We start from the raw sequence: 19,540 nt of genomic DNA, 5'->3' as shown, positions 1-19,540 counted from the left end.
CCATGGTGAGCTTGTAGATTGTGCAGTGTAAAAAACGCCTGGCTTGTTGTTCCTTTTTCCTCTCAGATCATGAAACGAGCACACACACCACTCGAGTGAAACCGTTTTGAGCTGAGTTCATCACAGACTGCACCACATGTCCATGAGCCTCTTTGAAGCCTTCGCTAACAGGAGGTGCTTATCACTCTGTAGGTAGATGAAGCGGGTTTTCACGCAAGTTCCTGCCTACAGTTTCCTTCTGTCAGACAGATAAAACTGTTGTTTGATAAAGAGAAATCAAACCAAAGGATTCAACAAACCGAGGCAGCAGACAGAAATCAGTCAGGTCAGAGACGCGGACCTGCCGTCCCTCCAGGCCTGCAAGCCCCGGTTCTCGTCTACCATGGTTCACTACACCGCCTCAAAGCCTCTTGGGTTAGTTTTGATCGTCACAGCTCGCATGGTGTTCAGTGGTAAGCTGTCTATCTTTGGTGGTTGATATTTTACAGGGTTGATACATACAGTACATATATGAATGATTTTGAGGGTTTCCACCTGCCAGAGTTTCATGTTTTATTGCTTCTTTATACTTTTTTAGGATTCTTACTATCTCTGTTTTTACAACACTTCTATTTCATGCCGCTGATGTCGCCCCGATTTCCCCCTGGAGATTCGTCAAGTATCTTTTATATCTGAATGGTTTTGAGATGTTTCACAGTGGTCATGTAAAATTTTATCCCCTGAAAATTGTGTTTCTCTGGCGGTGTGTCGTCATTTTGTCTTTGGTGTGTGTTGTTGTTTAGACTAATTGTTTAGCCTGACAACTTCCTTGTAGAATCAATGGACGCTCGTGGTTTGAGATAATACAATCACAAACAAGCGTGATCTCCGTACATTATGAGGCAAATACATGGCTACTTTCATTCTTTGTAATCCCATTAAATGTTTAAAACATTTTTTGTACCATTTGAAAAGCCAGTGCTGGGAAAACAATCCACAAAAATAGAAACAATTTTTCCATTTTTGTGAAACTATGTTTCCATTTTTGTGGATGGAAATGGAAACTATTTATTTGTTATTTTCTTCCCTGGTGTGAAATCGAGGCGAAGACACACCGCCAAGGGAAACACTTTTTTTTTTAACATGTGTACTTTGTTAACAGTTAAGATTGTGTAACACCTATTAAAGCTCAATAGGGACACATGGTTATTTAGAGTGCTGCCTTATAAATATGTAAGATATCCTTAAGTAACAGTCATGATGGCATGGTAAATTGATGTTCTGCTTATATTCAGAATCAGAAGAGTACAGGATATAATACCTAAACAGCACACAGTGCAATGGGACAGTGGAATACCTTCTATGGCCAATAAACTGTAATATTTGCATCCCCATATAAAACATATCTATCTTTTGTTTCATCTCTCTATACTCTACTGTCTCCAGGCCCTAGCCGAACAGAAGTCACCGGATTCCTCGGCGACAGAATCTTCCTTCAGTTCAAAGTTGAGAACATGCCCAACACATCCATCATTTCTGTTGGACTTTACAAAAATACCGTCAAGATCCATGAATGTCCATCGCACAGAAATTGCTCAGGAAGCCATGTTTGTGCCTTCCACAAAACAACTGTATCCGCATTTTACTGCATTGGAAATCTGACACTAGGGGACAGTGGAAATTACTTGGCTACTTTTTTCAATAGGAGAGGAATCCCGACCGCCAGTAATGAGATATCCTTAATCGTCCGGGTGCCGAGCACAAACAGCACAGGTAAGTTTAGCCTCTGCTTCACACCGTCCGGCAAATCATTTGCTCGGTGTCCAGCTGCCCTGAATCTCAGTCTTTAGCACTTTTTGAATTTACTTGGTGATTCATAGCATTCTGAACGCAAGCCTATCTATGTAATTTCTCGCCCCAACCGATTGGCCGGTGTTAGTTGTCAGTTATCTTTGACCGATCACAGCAGCAAAGCAGATTGACGTTATCTGGAAACGCCTCAGAATGAACAACAATCATGGCTGCGTTCACTTCCGAGCTTTTAAACTGCAAAGTCTTTTAAGGACTGACTCGAAATCGCTAAATCTAGATTGCTATCATCCAATTCCTTTGCCGGCTGCCATTTTGGCAGTTGTTGTCGCTCTGTAACGCTCGTCATAAAGCTCGTAGGTTTGTCCCGCCTACATCGACCGTCCAATCAGGTTTGTTGGACAGAATCTGACCGAAATAACTGCCAGACCCCTATGAATCGCCATGCAAATTCAAAAAGTGCCAAAAAGTCTGTGATTCATGGCAAAGAAATCATGCTGTTCCAGATCAATATTAAAGGAACACACAAAAGTTTTGGGAGCCTGTTGGTCAAAATACTTTTTACCTGAAACTGATGAGAAACTCTGCTAAAAGAGTGAATGTGTGTGTGCATCTCTTAATTTATTGTCTACTCAGTTTTCAATTATGTAATTATGTAATTATAATAGTCTCTGATTGTATTAATGTTCAACTACACAAAGTGTACTCAGAAAATAATTAATTCTGCTGTCGACCCGGTATCCAAAATGACAATTTAAGTGTAATAATTTCCAAATCTATTATTGTATAACTCCCACAGTTTCTTGGGATGTAATTTTAGGTCCTGATGAACTATAATTGCCATGACACCATATTGTAGAAACTGAGAAAATGAATATTTATTTTGCAGAGAGAGGAGTGTATTTTTTCATCGTTTCCTTTTAACTCCTACAGTTCCTCCAACGGCAGCCAACAGCACAGACACCACTGCCGAAGAAATACTCAGTCCAACGGATTTCTCTTCCCTCTTCTTCTCGGTTCTTGGGCTTTCAGCTGCAGTTCTGATGGTTGCCTTGCTGTCTTGGCTCATCTGGAGCTTCAAGAGAACCAAAGGTAAACTCTCGTCAGCTTTTATTTCTTTACCTAGCATGTTTCTATCACATGAGAGTCTGACCTTTGACTTCCTGACTATTGGTTGTATGTAATGTTGTTGATCTAGAAATTGAAGCTGATTCTACTGCTGCACTCATTTGTAAGTGACTCTGGAAGTGTCAGCTAAATGCCTAAAATGTAAAATATCATGTAAATAGCATTTCTAATCCCAATGTTAAACCTAACTTTACCCCAAAACAATGGTGACTCATTTAAACCCGGATCCAATCTAATGTTACACATCAAAAGGTGTCATTTTGAGTTCATTTTAATGTATTTCAGTCTTTCTACTGTGTCAAGCTAACAAAGTCAAGATGAGAGAATAATTGTTATTCTGTGGAAAAAATGTGTAGTGGTGTGGTTAGATGCTCAAAATGCAAGCCAGGTTGCAGTTTCACATCCTTTTTGATACTTGTGATGATTCACAGTCTTTGATAAGAAGTCCTCCTTTCACTAGGTGAAAATGCACATCATGTGCCTACTATCACTGAGGGATGGGTGGAAAAAAAAGAGCTATAGCTTTATTTGTTCATTTACACAGATGCTCTTTCACTTCACAGTAAACCCCCTCGACCTACTTTGAATCCGAACATAGCCTCTTTGAAATATTCTGACAGCCCCCGTCACCTCAGAAACCACAGCTGCTGATTTCCCGTATTCGTACACAAATGCAGGGTTTTGCTGACTGTGCACTCCTGTATCATTTTGTGCTAACTTGGTCCACACTCGGTCCACAGAGGGCTTTCCCTATGAAGGCTGAGGCTCACTGTTACAGAGGAGACATCACAACTCAGCAAAGTGACAATTCATAGACACAAACCTTTTTACACCTCCACTAGCTTTTCAGCACTGCTAGATCTTAAAGGATAATAATAAATTAAGTTAATGCTAATGGTCCAGTCAGCATAGTTGCAGATATCAGCTCTTGTTTTCTATTTGCTGCCATTCATTCTTGTCCAGTATGAAAAACAACTTGGAGCGAACCCACTGAGCACTAGAAGTCATTTCAACGTCGCATGTCTGCTTTAGCTCTCCTAAAGCCCTGGATCTTTTTGGCTATATATAGCCCAGTTTGAGACCAAGCAGTAAATACATTATTACATATTTAAACAACGCATAAACAGCTGTAAATATAAAAAATATGCACCAGAGAAGTCCATATGTTCAAGATAAAGCTTTATTTTTGTCGTTTACCCCAGAAGACGCAGTCTAACGTTGCTAAATTTCACTTTTAGCTGAATTTACACGTCTATAACCATTTAGATGTGTTTTAAATGGCTAATCAACGTAAAAATGCCCAGTGGGAAATTACCCTTCTCTAAACATGAAGCCTTTGTTTGGTTTGGTCAAGCTTTCTGTTTTATTGTTAATTTATTGCTCAAGTTTTCATAGTGTTTTGATCGCAGCGTCGATCAGCTGACACCCACAGCAAGAAATGGAAGACTCCTCCAGGGAATAATCCTCAAAAACACTTTATTGTCACATCCATGGCTTTTTATTTAGGCCTAGTCTTTGTTAGCCGGGACTGCAACTCACTTCAAGCTTTAGGTTTGACACCATTGAGTTTGGATTTTAAACACGACGACAAAAGAGTTAAAATGTTAAAAAATCGAACTACATACCTACATACATACATTGCAAAATGGTTGGGGGAAATGTAAACTAGATGTAGACACAAGTAAACGGGCTTTAACTCTAATTGACACGGTATTCTCCTTAAAATCCACAACAAACCTTCAAATAAATAAATAAATGTCCTGCTGCTTCCTGCATGTTTACATGACTTGTAAGGAAAGATGATTATTTGCCTGAGATTGACTCAAAACTTTGCCTTTTTTTACCTTCTGTACAGAGCAGCAACAACAAGACCCTAACCCCACAGTGCAGGTGAGGCTAAACTATCACCTTTTCCCTACTTTTAAAGATGTAAATGTGTGTGTAAAGTGAATATCAAAACATCTGTAGCAACCCTCCAGCTTCACCTCCATCCTATCTGCAGGGAACAGCGGAGGCGTCCAGTCGTGTGCCTGCAGCTCCTCTGGTCTACAGCGTGCTGGATTTTCCCAAAAGAGGCCAGGCAGGAGTGGAGATCCAGCCGAGAGACACAGAGTACGCCGCCATCAGCTATCCAACACACAGCCAAGTGAGGTGTTCAGCTGAATGTAAACCAGTGGGACTCCACCTCTAGCTCCGAATTCCTACGGGGTTTCAAGATGAATTACAGAGTCTAACAAATAGATTTCTAGTAAACAAATTCATGTGATAAATACCCCTTTCTTATGAAATCATGTATATGCATAGCCTGTAGGATTCTTACAATAATTAATCAGTAAAATGGCCTGTAAAGGTAAAATTTAAATCATGATTTGAAGTCACAGTTCAGTGTTCTTCATGTTTCCCTGTGCAGCGGGGGCTCACAGGCAGGCGCTGGTTTGTTTTGGGTGGTCGAGAAAAAGAAAAGGCTGAGAACTGCTGTGGTAAACCACAGCCAGCAAACTGGCAAACCAACCTTTTGATTTAGTTTGGTCTCGCTTGGTCGCTTGGCTTGATTTTTGTGTTTGTGTGTGTGTGTGTGTGTGTGTGTGTGTGTGTGTGTGTGTGTGCTCTTTATTTGTTTCAGGGAAATCCAGTCATTAAAGGTCCCATATTTTACACTTCCCAGTGTTTTATTTTGTGTCTTGAGGTCCATTCAAAGCTGTGTGTGTGGTGTCATGAACCAAAAATACTCTCAATCCATTTCTCCACGTTCATTTTCCAGCATCTCTCTGAGCCTTACCAAGAACAGGCCGTTTCTGTCGCCGTGTCTTTAAGGCTCGTTAATATTAACGACCCCTCTGTTCCGATTGGCTAACCGTTTCGAGAGTGAAACGTGAGACGCCGCGGCCCGGCGGCTACAGGTAGGGAAAACTCTCCGGTAATAAACGATGACGACCGCTCAACCGCTTTGAAAAAAACACTTTGTTAGTCTATTATTTCTTACAGAAATGATAATGAGCGAACCTTTGTGCCGCCACAAAGTTACAGAAGTCCAAACGGCTCGTTTAGAGGCTCGCTTTTCTAATATGGATTGTGTGGATTTAGTTTTGATACTTTCACCATGTTTAGATACACATCCAACTCCTTTATCATCACAGAGGCGAGGGGAGTCCTGCTTTACACGATGTGGGACCTTTACACCCTAAGCTGCAGCAAACTCCCTGCAGCTAACATCGTTTGCCAGTGGGTCACCAAACAATCAACATAGAGGGTTTTTTTTTTTTTCAGATATGGCCTCCAAATAGATTTCTGAGATTTTTTGCTTCATGTTTGCTCTCCATCAAAAGAATAAAATCTTTTAAAAAAATGTACATTGGACTCGAGTGCCACACCTTGCCAGATTGACACCCATGATTTCTTTGTTTTGTTTTGTTTGTTTTGTTTTCTCTGCTTTGTTAGCAGGGAGGTGAGATTTCTTTATAAGCCCCTTGCGTTTCTCTCTTATCTCACCTGCACAAATTGATCGTTTACAACTTTTGTTTGTGTTGTTTTTTTTAATCGTTGCATTTTTATCACTGTTTTTGTTATCACTTTGCCTCTATGTTTTATCAGTGTGCAAATAAACTAAACTAAACTAAGTCCCATTGTTGAACTTAAGGCCCATTCACATCCAGAACAATAACTATAAAGATAGCTATAACTATAAATAGATTTAAATTGTTCTAAGTAAATAGAACGTCTGTGTTCCCACTACAACTGCAACTATAAGAACATTCAAAACGATAACTATAACTATATTTTTGGTTTGATCTCAGAGTGGTTTTTTGGATGCAGAGACAACGATGAAACATTTTCAACCAATCAAATTCAAGTTGTAAGAAAGAAGGGTGCGGAGCGTTTGCAACGATGCTTCATCTGCTGAGGAACCGATCACAGATATCCTATATATCCTATATATACTGTAGTGTGAATGACCGAGCAACAATGTGTCTTTATAGTTTATTTATAGTTACCGTTCTAGATGTGAATGGGCTTTTAGAATGTGGTGCCATTTTGTTCGCTGATAGCAAATAAATGAAACTGCTGAAGTGTGTGATGCATTATCAATTCATCAGCGTATTCACAGGCCAGTTTTACACACAACGGCTCTGTCACTACTGTCCCACAGCAGGTTTCCATGACACGGCTCAGAAACAGAGGTCTGTTTTGGCAGATGCTCAATAGTCCGACGTCTCATCGACGTTTTAACTAGTAACAGATGACAGTGTGACCGGACACCGTATTGATGATTTTTTTCTGTGCCACAATTCATGTAGTTCACACCTCACCGGCACATCTGCTCACCAGCGGCGGGCGAGAAGCTTCACTTCTTCATTTCTTCACTTCTTCGCTTCTTCATTTCTTCACTTCTTCGCTTCTTCATTTCTTCACTTCTTCGCTTCTTCATTTCTTCACTTCTTCACTTCTTCATTTCTTAATTTTCCATCCCGGATGTTGGGTGTCAGTCAGGAAGGAAAGGAGCCACCAGCCAGCAGACTGTGGTTTGTTAGACAGTCTGCTGCACCAGCCATGATGGCACCAAACCAAACTGACTGGAGGTTTGTTTCTTGTCTAAAAACCTCATTTGGCTTGTTAAACAGTAAAAGTGACCAGTAAACTTTGAAATCCACCAGCCTCTGTGGCTACTGGATAAAAAGGTTTGTTTCTTGCCTGAAGAAAACTGAACTGTATCATTTTTGCATGTGAAACACACATGTACTTAGGGGTGAATGTCAACACATTATGCTTTATTTTTTTATTAGTCCAACTAATGTTCCTATCTGTCCAAATAAAGAGCATTCCTTCTATTCTTGCAGGACAGTTTCCTTTCACTGATCACAGAAATGTAAACTGAATTGACTTTCACTCACTTTTCTATGATTGTCTAAACATTGTCATTCCACAATTTTTCATTTATTTACATGAAAAATTAAATGAAATAGATTGTACAATACATCTGGCACATAAGTAGACTAAAACAAACTACAAAACAGCAACTCTGAATCCTATTTGACCCAGATCTGATCTATTTTTAGCTTGGTGGACAGAAAGTGTAAGTAACAGTGTATGGTTTTGGTGTTTGGTGCCCGTTTCACTGAGTAGAATGAAACTCACTGGATTTTATTTGATGCCTCAGCTCTGTATTTTTAGGAGCGTAGGTATCTCAGCTGATAAAAATACAGAGCGTGGTACTGCCATGCACTGGAGATAATCGCTCCCAACCGACATTTTGCTGCGCTGCGCCTCCCTCTCACTTCTTTGTAACACAACGGACTTCATCGTATTTGGATAGTGTGCAGTTTTGCCACCGCTCCCTTTACGTGTTAGCGCCTTTGCAAACAGTCACACGCGCTTAACGTGTCTGCACTTTGCACTGCATAACACCCACCTCTGAACAGGCTGTTTGAGCAGGTAGATTCACAAACACAAGCACACTTATCTATAGCTGTAATGTTGTAACTTCCTGTTTATCTAGTAAACCATTAATGTAATAATTTGCAAAAATATAGTGTAAAAATCCTGTTGTCATAAATTTCCTGTTAATGTAATAAATGTTATAAATAACTTTTTTCCATGTACATTATCAGTTTTATTACATAAACGCTGATTTTCTTTCTTTTTTTTTTTAGATGTAATCCATTCTCTATGATCACCAAAGAGCTCCATACATTTCCATCCCTTTTTCAGATGTAGCACCATAGTAAACCAAATTAGTGAATTAGTGACAGTTGAATTTTGTCTATTATTATTATATTATCAGCTCAGTTTTTATGTTTTTGAAACAGATTTCAGCCCTTTCCATAATGTGATATTTTATGTTAACAGAATGCAAGCTATTCCGTTAATGGCAGATAACTTTTATTACGTTACATTAATGGCGCATTTGTTACATTAACAGGACTATAACCCCATTAACACCATTAACTGCATATTATTAAAACTAAACTAAACACTAACATTTGAAACAAGCCACCTTTCCCCACGTATATATCTAGTGGAAAATGTAGTGTTCTGTAAAGCGATGGCTTTCATGCCTAACCTTAATAACCACATGGCAGTGTTGTGGTCGGCCTGTAGGTGTGAGGTTGACACAGATCCTGTTTTCCACTTGACATCAGCAGAAAAGCAGCGAGCCGAGCTGAACGGCCTGAAGGTGGAAAGGTTTCAGAAGTCAGCGAAGGGAAATTCATGCAATTTATACAAAGCCAATTTCCCCCCCCAACTGTCCCTAATACTGCTGAAGCTGCAGAATGAGCTCAGAGAGGACACCTGAGCTGTGAAGGTATGACTGATTCATCTTCATATTGTACTGGTCAAGTTCAATAAACATGCAGGAAGCAACAACTGTCTCACAGCACAACATGACTGTAATATATCTGCAGGGGTTTGATAGGGTTGATGATCAATATATGGCTATGCCCTATGACTCAATGACTACTTGGCCAGCTAATGAGATTTCTGGCATTCAAAACTCACTTTCTGTCACGAAACATTTCAGCTATGAAGGCTGAAAAGCCTCGTTCTAAAGCCAAAAAAGCAAATGACAAAGTATTAATATTCCAGTATTTACCTCTTCGCTAGACATTTCTGAAGGATGTTTGGTCGACTTTGCTAGCTTATTTTGTGTTCTTGTGTTCATGTGTTATCGGATATATCAGATAAACGACTTTCGTACTTGGAAGTTTCACATGAACGTCCCTCAAAGTCGGATGATTAAGGCGGAAACTGAGACGTTTCTGAGAGATGGCACAGGCGTGACCTTTAACCCTTTCAAACAAGGCAAGAAAATCAAGTTTTGTGTCAGTCAACGGTAAGAAAACACATGCACATGCCCCTTGTTGTTAGCCAGACTAACAAAACATTTGTTTGATCATCAAATTAGTTTGTTGAGCTGCAGGACGTTTGTTTGTTGTTTGTCTACCAGGTTTGGGTTAGGGTTAGGCAATGCTGTTTAGCAGCCGACTTGCAAGTCCCGGCTGTCGGCGCCTCCCACCAGGACATGAACGTACAGTTAATCATTCTATTGTGAAAATGTGGCTTTATTGTTTGTGTTAATTTTCAGGCCACCAGAGACCTGTGGATGTTGCAATTGATGCCCCTTTAATTGTTGAAATTGTATTTAAAAAATGCTGCTTGGTGGACTGGATGCATGAGAGTGAACCCTGACCCAGTTCAGGGAAGTTTACGAGGCAGGTGGTTACTGTAATATAAAATGGCAATGCCATACAAATAGAGAATGACGTGTATCAGAGTCAGTGTTCTTCCTGTAAACTCGTTTCATACAGTCATCAGATACCAGGTCTTGAACTGGCAGGCTATTCATCGCCTTTTCACCTCAGCCGGTCCAGGGATTCAACAAGTTACCAAAGTGAATCCTGATGGCAGCTCTTCTCCCTCCTTTCACTTCCCCGTCCCGGTTGTGTTCCTCTCTCTGCCCGGTTCAGACGGAGGTCAGTCTGCCGGAGACGAACGGCTCAAACACCATGATACCTTCCTGTCGTCCCCTGCAGGTTCCTGTCTGTCTGTCTAGAAACCGTCTGTCTGTCTAGAAACCAGGGACTGTGACGACTTAGGCACCCAAACTCAGCTGGAGTGATCATTTCTGAGAAAACTGCTATTTCAGCTTAAAGAGGCATTAAGTAATCTGTGATCTCTGTCGATCTCTGTGGATGAGCAGAACCAGCAGAGCGGCTCTGCTTCAGCTCTCCTAAAGCCCTGGATCCTTTTTGTCTATGTACAGCCCAGTTTTAGACCAAGCAGTAAATACATTATTTACTGTTATCAGTTCAAACAAATTATCCACAGTCTTATGCAAGATGTGTGCTCCTGTTTCTGATCTAAAAAATTTTTTATTGTACATGTTTTAGTATTTTTCTGTTTCTGCACTGTTTTTGTATGTTTCATTATGTAACCCCTGCTGCCATTTCTTGGCCAGGTCTCCCTTGGAAAAGAGATTTTGAATCTTAATGGGACTTCCTGGTAAAATAAAGGCTAAATAAAATAATTACATATATAAACAATACATAAACAGGTGTAAATATCAAAAATATGTACCAGAGAAGTCAATATGTAGAAGATAATGCTTTATTTTTGTCATATACCCCAGAAGACATCGTCCACGCTGTAGACATTACTAAACTTTCACTTTTAAACCCATGTAGCCTCATTTTAGCCTTAACTTCTATAACCATTTAAATGTGTTTTAAACAGCTAATCAGTGTAAAAATTGCTAGGGTAGGAATATCTGATATTGCTCCAACTTTCCTAATGGAAACTGAAATAATCACAATTTGTTTTTCCTGGAAAATCACTGTTTTTAGTCTGTTTTATATTATGTTTATTATGTTAAGTTATGTTCATTTTTTAGTCCAAAATAGAATTGTGACCTTGGAATTATAAGGTTCTATCTGACTTTTTTGTCAACTGCGTTAGTCACATAAACCTATTGTATGAGTGCTTATTTACATCTATGTGGTGTTATTTTTTTAAAATAATGATTTTTGAGTCTGTAATTTCTAAAACCAAAGGACCCATCTCCATTTAACTCAATGGATGCTGACAACTTTGAAGCTCAATATCTCAGAACTATCCTGAAGGCAGATAGAACCTCATAATTCTAAGATCACGCAATGCCGGCGTCAAGTTAGTAGTGAAAAAGAAGCTGTAAGTGCCTGATGTGTAGTAATACTGCGTCAGTAATGTGTGTTGCAGCAGCATCTCCAGGTCTCGCTGAACCTCCATCCTCCTCCATCCTCCTCCATCCCTCCATCCTCCTCCATCCCTCCAACCTCTTCCATCCCTCCATCCTCCTCCATCCTCCTCCATCCCTCCATCCTCCTCCATCCCTCCAACCTCCTCTATCCCTCCATTCTCCTCCATCCCTCCATCCTCCTCCATCCCTCCATCCTCTTCCATCCCTCCATCCTCCTCCATCCCTCCATCCCTCCATCCTCCTCCATCCCTCCATCCTATCCGATACTTTGTGCTATTTTTCCCCTATTACTCTGCCTGAACTTGTAGAAATCATGTCTCATATGAGAGTATCCTCCAGCCCTCTTGACATAATTCCAACTAAGTTCTTATTTGAAATAATGGAATGTATTCGGCCCCACTTGCTTTCTATTTTGAACAGCTCGCTGTCTACCGGCCGTGTCCCAGATTATTTTAAAACTGCTCGTGTCCAACCGGTCCTGAAAAAACCTGGGCTTGATCCTACTCTCCTAGATAATTATCGCCCCAATTTCTAAGCTGCCTTTTATTTCTAAGATTCTTGAAAAAATTGTTTCAAAGCAGCTTCTCGCTGCTGTGGAAAATAATAGTATCTTTGAAAAGTTTCGATCTGGTTTCCGTCGGTATCACAGCACTGAGACCGCCCTTCTAAAAGTCACTAACGACCTTTTATTGAACGCTGACGCAGGCATGTGTTCAATTCTTGTGCTGCTTGACTTAAGTGCAGCTTTCGACACTATTGATCATGGCATTCTTTTAGATAGACTGAGACACTGGGTGGGCGTATCTGGTACTGCATTAGACTGGTTATCTTCTTATTTGTCTAATAGGACGTTTTGTGTCTCTGTTAACAACTTCTCATCATCTTTTTCCCATATCAAGTATGGTGTGCCTCAAGGGTCAATTCTAGGACCAATTTTGTTCTCCCTATATATGCTCCCTTTGGGTGATGTGACACACAGTTGTACCTCCCTGTTAAGCCCACTGACCTCAGTATGCTGAGTTCACTACAGGACTGCCTGAGTGATATAAAAAACTGGATGTTGATAAATTTTCTAATAAAACAGAAATCCTTGTTATTGGGTCCCAGCATATCACAAAACAAATACTGCCATCGACTGGTTACCTGTCACAACATATCAAGCCTGTTGCAAGAAATCTTGGTGTCCTGTTTGATAGCAATTTATGCTTTGAGCAACACATCACAAAGCTTGTCCAATCATGTTTTTATCACCTCAGAAATATTGCAAAAATAAGATCTATTTTAAATTTTAGAGATGCAGAAACTGTTGTACATGCTTTTATTCTCCTGTCTTAATCAAAAAACTTTAAACGACTACAGACTGTACAGAACTCCGCTGCCAGGCTCCTAACCAGAACTAAGAGGCACGATCACATCACACCTGTCTTAGCCTCTTTACATTGGCTCCCAGGATTGATTTTAAGATCTTATTGATTACCTTTAAGGCTCTTCATGACCCGGCTCCAGATTATATTTTAGACCTTTTAATCCCTTATGAACCTTTGCGTAGTTTGAGATCCTCGGGCCGAGGTCTTCTGTCCCTTCCAGCGTCCAGGCTGAAAACTAAAGGGGGCAGAGCCTTTACCATCAGGGCCCCGAGGCTCTGGGACGTCCTGCCAGAGGAAATAAGGCTGAGTCAGCGTCTTCTTTCAAGTCTTTTCTTAAAACGTACTTTTATCGGAAAGCATTTCCTGATTTTACCTGAGCTGCCTCCTTATTTTACTTGATTTTTATTTGTTTTTAATTTCATGTCTATTATTTGAATTTTTTAATTTTGTGTTGTGTTTTTACTCCCTTTGTGTTTATGTGTCTATTTTTATGGCTTTTAGTTCATTCTAATCTCTCTGTGCTTCTAATGTGTTCTGTTTTTATTGTAAAGCACTTTGTAACCGTGTTTTGAAAGGTGCTATATAAATAAAGTTTATTATTATTATTATTATTATCCTCCTCCATCCTCCTCCATCGCTGACTAGATGAAGATGCCAGTGGGATGAGGTGACTAGGAGAGTCCTAAACAAAACCGTCCAGCTGCAGATTGGCAGGACGCGCTCCTGGCCGGACGGGCCTGTGATTGGGCAGGATACTCTCTGACTGGACAGAAGTTAAAACTGGCTGTGCTTGTGTGTGTCATTAAGGCTCAGTTCTACTCACAGCTGGTTTGAATCTGGCCTGTATTGCTGTGTGTCATCCCTCTGCCCGGTCTGTCCTGTCTCTCTCTACTCTGACTGTCCAATAAAGCAGAAATCTAAAAAAAATACCCAAAACCAAACATGGAGCAGTTTCACTTCATGTTGTTGAAACAATGCTGCTGAAGAAGCTGTTTCTATCGATATTTCTTCTAATTTTAGCATCAAACTAACTTCCGCTTCAGCGAACAACTTCTCAATATGGTCTGTGTTCTGTCACTTTTTAAAAAAAATCAAGAAACCGTTCCTCAGTTTAAAAAGAGCATGATGTCACTTCCTCCCTGCCGGAGCCGTTGTCCAGCCGGGGCCGGGTCTTGAAAGTCCAGTGGTTTTTGTTCTAAAATGGAGAACAGACCAGAAAGTGAGTTTTGAAAGCCAGAAATTATTTTGCATCCCGGTCCTGGAGCAATCTCCAGTCAGAGCTCAGGCTTGACCATTTCATTCCCCTAAATCAGCTCAAATTATTCACAGTCTTACGCAAGATGTGTGTTCCTGTTTCTGATATAAATTGTGATCTTTTTTTATTGTACATATTTTACTATTTTTGTATTTTCTACTGTATTGTATGTTTGTGTAACACCTGCTGCCATTTCATGGTCAGCTCTCCCTTGGAAAAGAGATTTTGAATCTCAGTGGGACTTCCTGGTAAAATAAAGGCTAAATAAAAAATAAATAAATGAAAGAAATCTCAGCACCTGGTGAAGTAATCATTGAGTCATTGGTATTGAATAACCAAATCAACCCCTGCAGATATATTATGGTCATTTTGTGCTGTAGGGCAGTAGAAATTGTACTTATTGCCTTACTTACTTTGCCATGTGGATAATTTTACCCTCAGATCATAATACTGTATATTAGTTCTCTGTGCTCAAGAATGAGATCACGCTTCCCCATTCTCACCGAAACAGTAGAAGAAGACTGTCCTCTAGTGGCAGAGGATCACAGTGCTGATGGGAATCCTCCATCCATCCTGAAGAGATGTTTCTCCTCAGGTACCTGAGGGTTTTATCCCTGAAATGTCCTTCATTTCTCCATTACATAAACATTAAGAATCCATTAAAAATTACATAGCTTTAAAAAAAAAAAAAAATTAAAAAAAAGTAAGGTTAGTATCATGGGTTTTTAAGGGATTTATTCATGGAGACACCAGTAATTAAGGGACTTTTCATGCCTTTTGTGCAGGTTTACAGGTTATTAATGAGTTATTAATGGAAAGTTCCTGTCTCCCTGAATTTTAGAGTAAAAGTAAGCAGTCAAACATTAAGGGGTGTTTAAGGTGGTTTTGATGGGGTCTCCTCCATTAAGAACTCCCTTAATTAATTTTAAGCGGATTTTGCATGAATTGATGGGTGAATTAATGACAATGTAAGGTTATTTTAAGGGATTACTGGTTCGTAGAGTTTTCTAACTTTTTTGTTCTTGCAAGCCCGGAGAAAGTCAAAGTCTCTGTGTTACTTTGAGTAAGATTAGATCAGATGAAACTTTATTAGGTTCCTGTGAGGAAATTGGGTTCTTACTGTAGCAGAATAGAAATAGGATAGAGCAATTTAAACAAGAGTAGTGCAAATGGAGGATATTAGTTTCATTCATTAAAGTGCTATCTTATCTTATCTTATCTTATCTTATCTTATCTTATCTTATCTTATTAAACATAATGCAACTGACAATTCCAACGTGTTACGAACGTATTGAGTGGAAATATATCAATGAAAGGTATGAAGAAATATGAGTTACAGCATTATGTGTGCAAAGTGACAGCAGCAGAACACACTGAGACAGAGAAGAAATTAATGAAAAATATGTATGAAAATATACAAAGAATTGCATTATAGATGGTCTCTATTATTGTCATTGTTGTCATCAGATGTAACTCAAGGTGGTTTTTGGCAGAGAGGGGGATTTTTTTTTTTTTTTTTAGCTTTCAGGTGTTCATGTGATGATAAACCTCACGACTGTACAAAGATTTTTTTTTGGCTCCATTTCTTGTGAAGTTTCCACCATGTACACCACAGAAACACGCTGAAGATAGCAGAGATTTCGTTCCTGCCCTATGCAAATACCTAGTGGGTATTTTCGGAAATTAACCCAGGAGAGAAGAGAGAGGAGGTAAATCCCCTGTTTAGCAATCCGAGACCAGACTGATCTTTTCAGTTTTTCAAAACATTATCAGACAGCATCATTCTGAATCCAGATTTGCAGCCTTTAAATAGATCTATCCTGCCACCTGTTGGACAAAAAGTGTTACAACATGTTGTTAGGCCAAAAAGACCAAGAAAGTGAGTGGACCAGGTGAAAAAGTGCAAAAGACAATGTGGATGTTACTTTTATGCAAATTCAAAGTCTCATTGGATGGCAAAAACAATTCAAAACAAAACTTCCCAATTCTCTTTCCATTTTTATTCATTAATTCAAGGATCCCAGAGCAGCTGGTTGATCCCGGTGGCAGCTGGTACGAGACTTTGTTTAGAAAGGTTTTGTTCATTTAATAAAATGTTAACATCAAATACTATTTTACATTAATATTCAAGCTGTACAGGCTGTATTTTCCCCACATCCTCACATTCACATCACAATTTCTCGGTTCTATATGAAGCCCTTCCATCCTGAATCCTGCCTTTCAGTGGAATCAAGATTATTCTGATTTTTGGCATCAAAACTATCCTAATCTCTGCCTTTTGAGTTTTGAAAAATGCAGAAACAGCATTCAAACCTTGACTAAAAGTAGGACTGGCCGATCCAAATCCCAATATGAATGATCAGAACCTCACTTATCAGTTTTGAAATACACAATTTTCTGATTTAATCCAATCCAATTACTAAAATCCAACCAGAAAATATTTTGACACGCTGGGCCCTGGTTACTAATAAATATCCACAGTCAGTTTTGTATTGAGACTCATTTCCCTGTTCCTCCTAAACAGATGAAGGTCGCTCTCTAGTGGCTGTTGAGAGAAATTATGTTGATAAAGCATTAGAAGTGAAGGTGTGAATGAATTTTAGATATGAAGCTGAAGTTCATATCCACAGTGGTCCACAGTCTTCTTGTCAACAGGCTGATGATGGACACACTGGCCTGCTGTGGGGCTTGAACCTGTGACCTTTTGGTTACGGGACAGTCTGTGCAAACATGAGACCTGCTGCCCCATAACAGGTCTGGCTTACTGGAAAAAAACTGTTAAAGTTTTAAAAGTACACTATATAAGAGTTAAGTAAAATAGCCCCCTCTGCAAGAGCAAAGATGAATAACCTAAATTTGCTGTGTCACATCAAAATAGACCAATATTGACCAATTACTGATGGCCATGGATTTTGTTTAGTTTTTTTGCCTTTATTCGATAGTCTATTCTAAGTATCTGTTCCATCAACACATGACCATCTTGGTAGGAAAATAACAGGTGACTGTAATAAATGAACAGGTGATTATAACCATAGTTGTCAAAAATGCATGTGACATCATGGGAATACTATGAATAGTGAAAGGAAAAGAGAGAGGGGGGTGACATGTGACAAACGTCCCAGGTCGGTTTCAAACCTCGGACGTTGTTGTTACATGGTATGAACCTTTTACACACTGATCCACCAGGACGCCCCCAAAATCTTTTCACAAATTACTAATTAATACTTGCTCATCATACGTGTCACATTAGCTTGACAAACAGCTTATAACATTAGTAGCATCCAGCCAGTGGAGTGGGGGCAGCATAGCAACAAACATAATGTTAGCCTGGTTAGCTCTATTTCTAATGGAAACACAAAATGAACCAATTTTGCCTTTCTCAGCCTCAGGCCTTCTGGTTCTGAGTCATGGAAATGAGTTATTAGATCTAGGTAGTTAGTGGGCTAGACTAGTTTCTCATAGCAAAAGCCCAGGTAACAAATAATTGTAATCTGTCTCAGGTTCCTCCTTCTTTCAGTAGCAGTAAATGTTTACCTCCATCATGTTTGTCTGTTAGCAGGATGTCTCAAAAAGTTATGAATGGATTTGCACAAAACTTTGTGGAAAGATTAGTCATGGGGCGAGGAAGAACTGAAGAATCTTTCACACTGATTGACCAAAGGGGGGCGTGGCTTCTCACAGAAAGGCATGTAACTGCTGAACAGATTCACATAACACCATCAAACTTTGTGGCCAATCAGCAGACAGAAGAAGAGGCAAACCCTCCATTATCCAATCAAACAACATGGAGGCCCTGGAGAGCTCATTTCCTGTTTAGACAGAACCGCCCTGCCGATTTTTCTAAACTTGGTCCAGTGGTAGAAGGGCAGCACTGATGGAAACTGAACAGATAGAGAGCTGATTGGTCATGTTGTGTTGAGATAATCGACTAAAATGATTAAAAGTGGCAGGAATGTGAAGAGGCAGATCTCAGGTCCCATTTCAGGGCCAGTCAGGAAAATGTGAAACAAGTTTGCATGGAAGAAATTATTAACTTTGTTCCAACTTAAATCCAACATGTGGAACTGGCATATACTGACAGTTGCATAGTGTTGGTGGAGGTATGCGCTCTACTGATTCTTTTTTTCACCTTGCTCTATCAAACACAGTTTGGGAGGCAGACTGGGGTTCTTTGGCTTCTTCTTCTCCTCTATATTTTGTTGCGCCTGGACGGTTATAAGGGGTGGGAGGGGCTCCGGCTAAAGGGGAGGAGCTTTTTTACGTCCCATAAAAAAATACATTGAGCTGAATACAGACAAAAACAAACCAAATGGGGAATGAGTAGATTAGAAGTTCATCCCTCCACCACATATTTAGACCTACTGACTGTATTAAAGTGAAAATCTTACATAGACTGCCTCTAATTAAAACTCTGACAGTGAAACGACGTCAACGGTGATGAACATAAACAAAGACAGTAGTGGGTTAATACTTCAGTCAGATTCTGTATTGGGCCTTTAACATGTTAGTTTTATGGCAGCTATCTTCGTGTGAGCGCCAACAGGAGTCATCGTTCTTCAAATGAAAGTTCAACTGTTCTGGAATGAAACTGTAACTCGTATAAATGGGAAACGGGAACAGAATGAGGATGTAAGATGAGTAGGAGGAGCGTGAGAATCTCTGTCTCCGTGTCCAAAACCAAAACTATTCACTTGTATATATGTATACACTAAATCTTAATTTATAGTGTTATTACCTGAGAAGAGACAGAGAACTGCAACTTCCTGTACCTCCTATTAACTCGACCTCCACCCTCCCTTCTTCCCTTTTGTTTGAATATATCATGATAAATTAAATGAATAAATGAATTGGTAACACTTTACAATAAGGGTACACTGTTAAGGGTTAGTTAATGCTTAATAAGGGTTAGTTAATGCTTTTTAAGCATTAACTAACCCTTAATTAACAGTTAACTAATGTGTAATTTACTAATGGTGTTCATGTTAACTAAGGTATTAATTTATACATTATTTAATAGTTTATAAAGATGACTATTAAATAATGTATAAATTAATACCTTAGTTAACATGAACACCATTAGTAAATGATTACCAGACACATTAGTTAACTGTTAATTAAGGGTTAGTTAATGCTTATTAAGCATTAACTAACTCTTAATTAATGTACCCTTATTGTAAAGTGTTACCATTGAAGGTTTGGCCTTAAATGACACTCTTATGGGCTGGAAAGTGAGTTTTAAAAGACAGAAATCACAGCATCTGGATAAGTATT

At 39.5% G+C, this 19,540-nt stretch overlaps 1 protein-coding gene across 1 annotated transcript; it reads left to right on the top strand.

Moving 5' to 3' along the window:
• Positions 1–162: 162 nt before the first annotated feature.
• LOC144539799 (uncharacterized) lies at positions 163–5,573 on the top strand. Its single transcript, XM_078285759.1, has 5 exons — positions 163–452; positions 1,426–1,752; positions 2,722–2,880; positions 4,772–4,806; positions 4,919–5,573. Exons 1-5 carry the CDS (start codon positions 383–385, stop codon positions 5,105–5,107), a joined length of 780 nt encoding a protein of 259 aa, XP_078141885.1. The 5' UTR covers positions 163–382; the 3' UTR covers positions 5,108–5,573.
• The last annotated feature ends 13,967 nt before the right edge of the window (positions 5,574–19,540 follow it).

The sequence above is a fragment of the Centroberyx gerrardi genome, chromosome 9, assembly GCF_048128805.1.
Source record: "Centroberyx gerrardi isolate f3 chromosome 9, fCenGer3.hap1.cur.20231027, whole genome shotgun sequence".
NCBI classification, from domain to species: Eukaryota; Metazoa; Chordata; class Actinopteri; order Beryciformes; family Berycidae; genus Centroberyx; species Centroberyx gerrardi.
The sequence above is the reverse complement of the archived record's forward strand: the minus strand, read 5'-3'. Positions and strand labels throughout refer to the sequence as shown.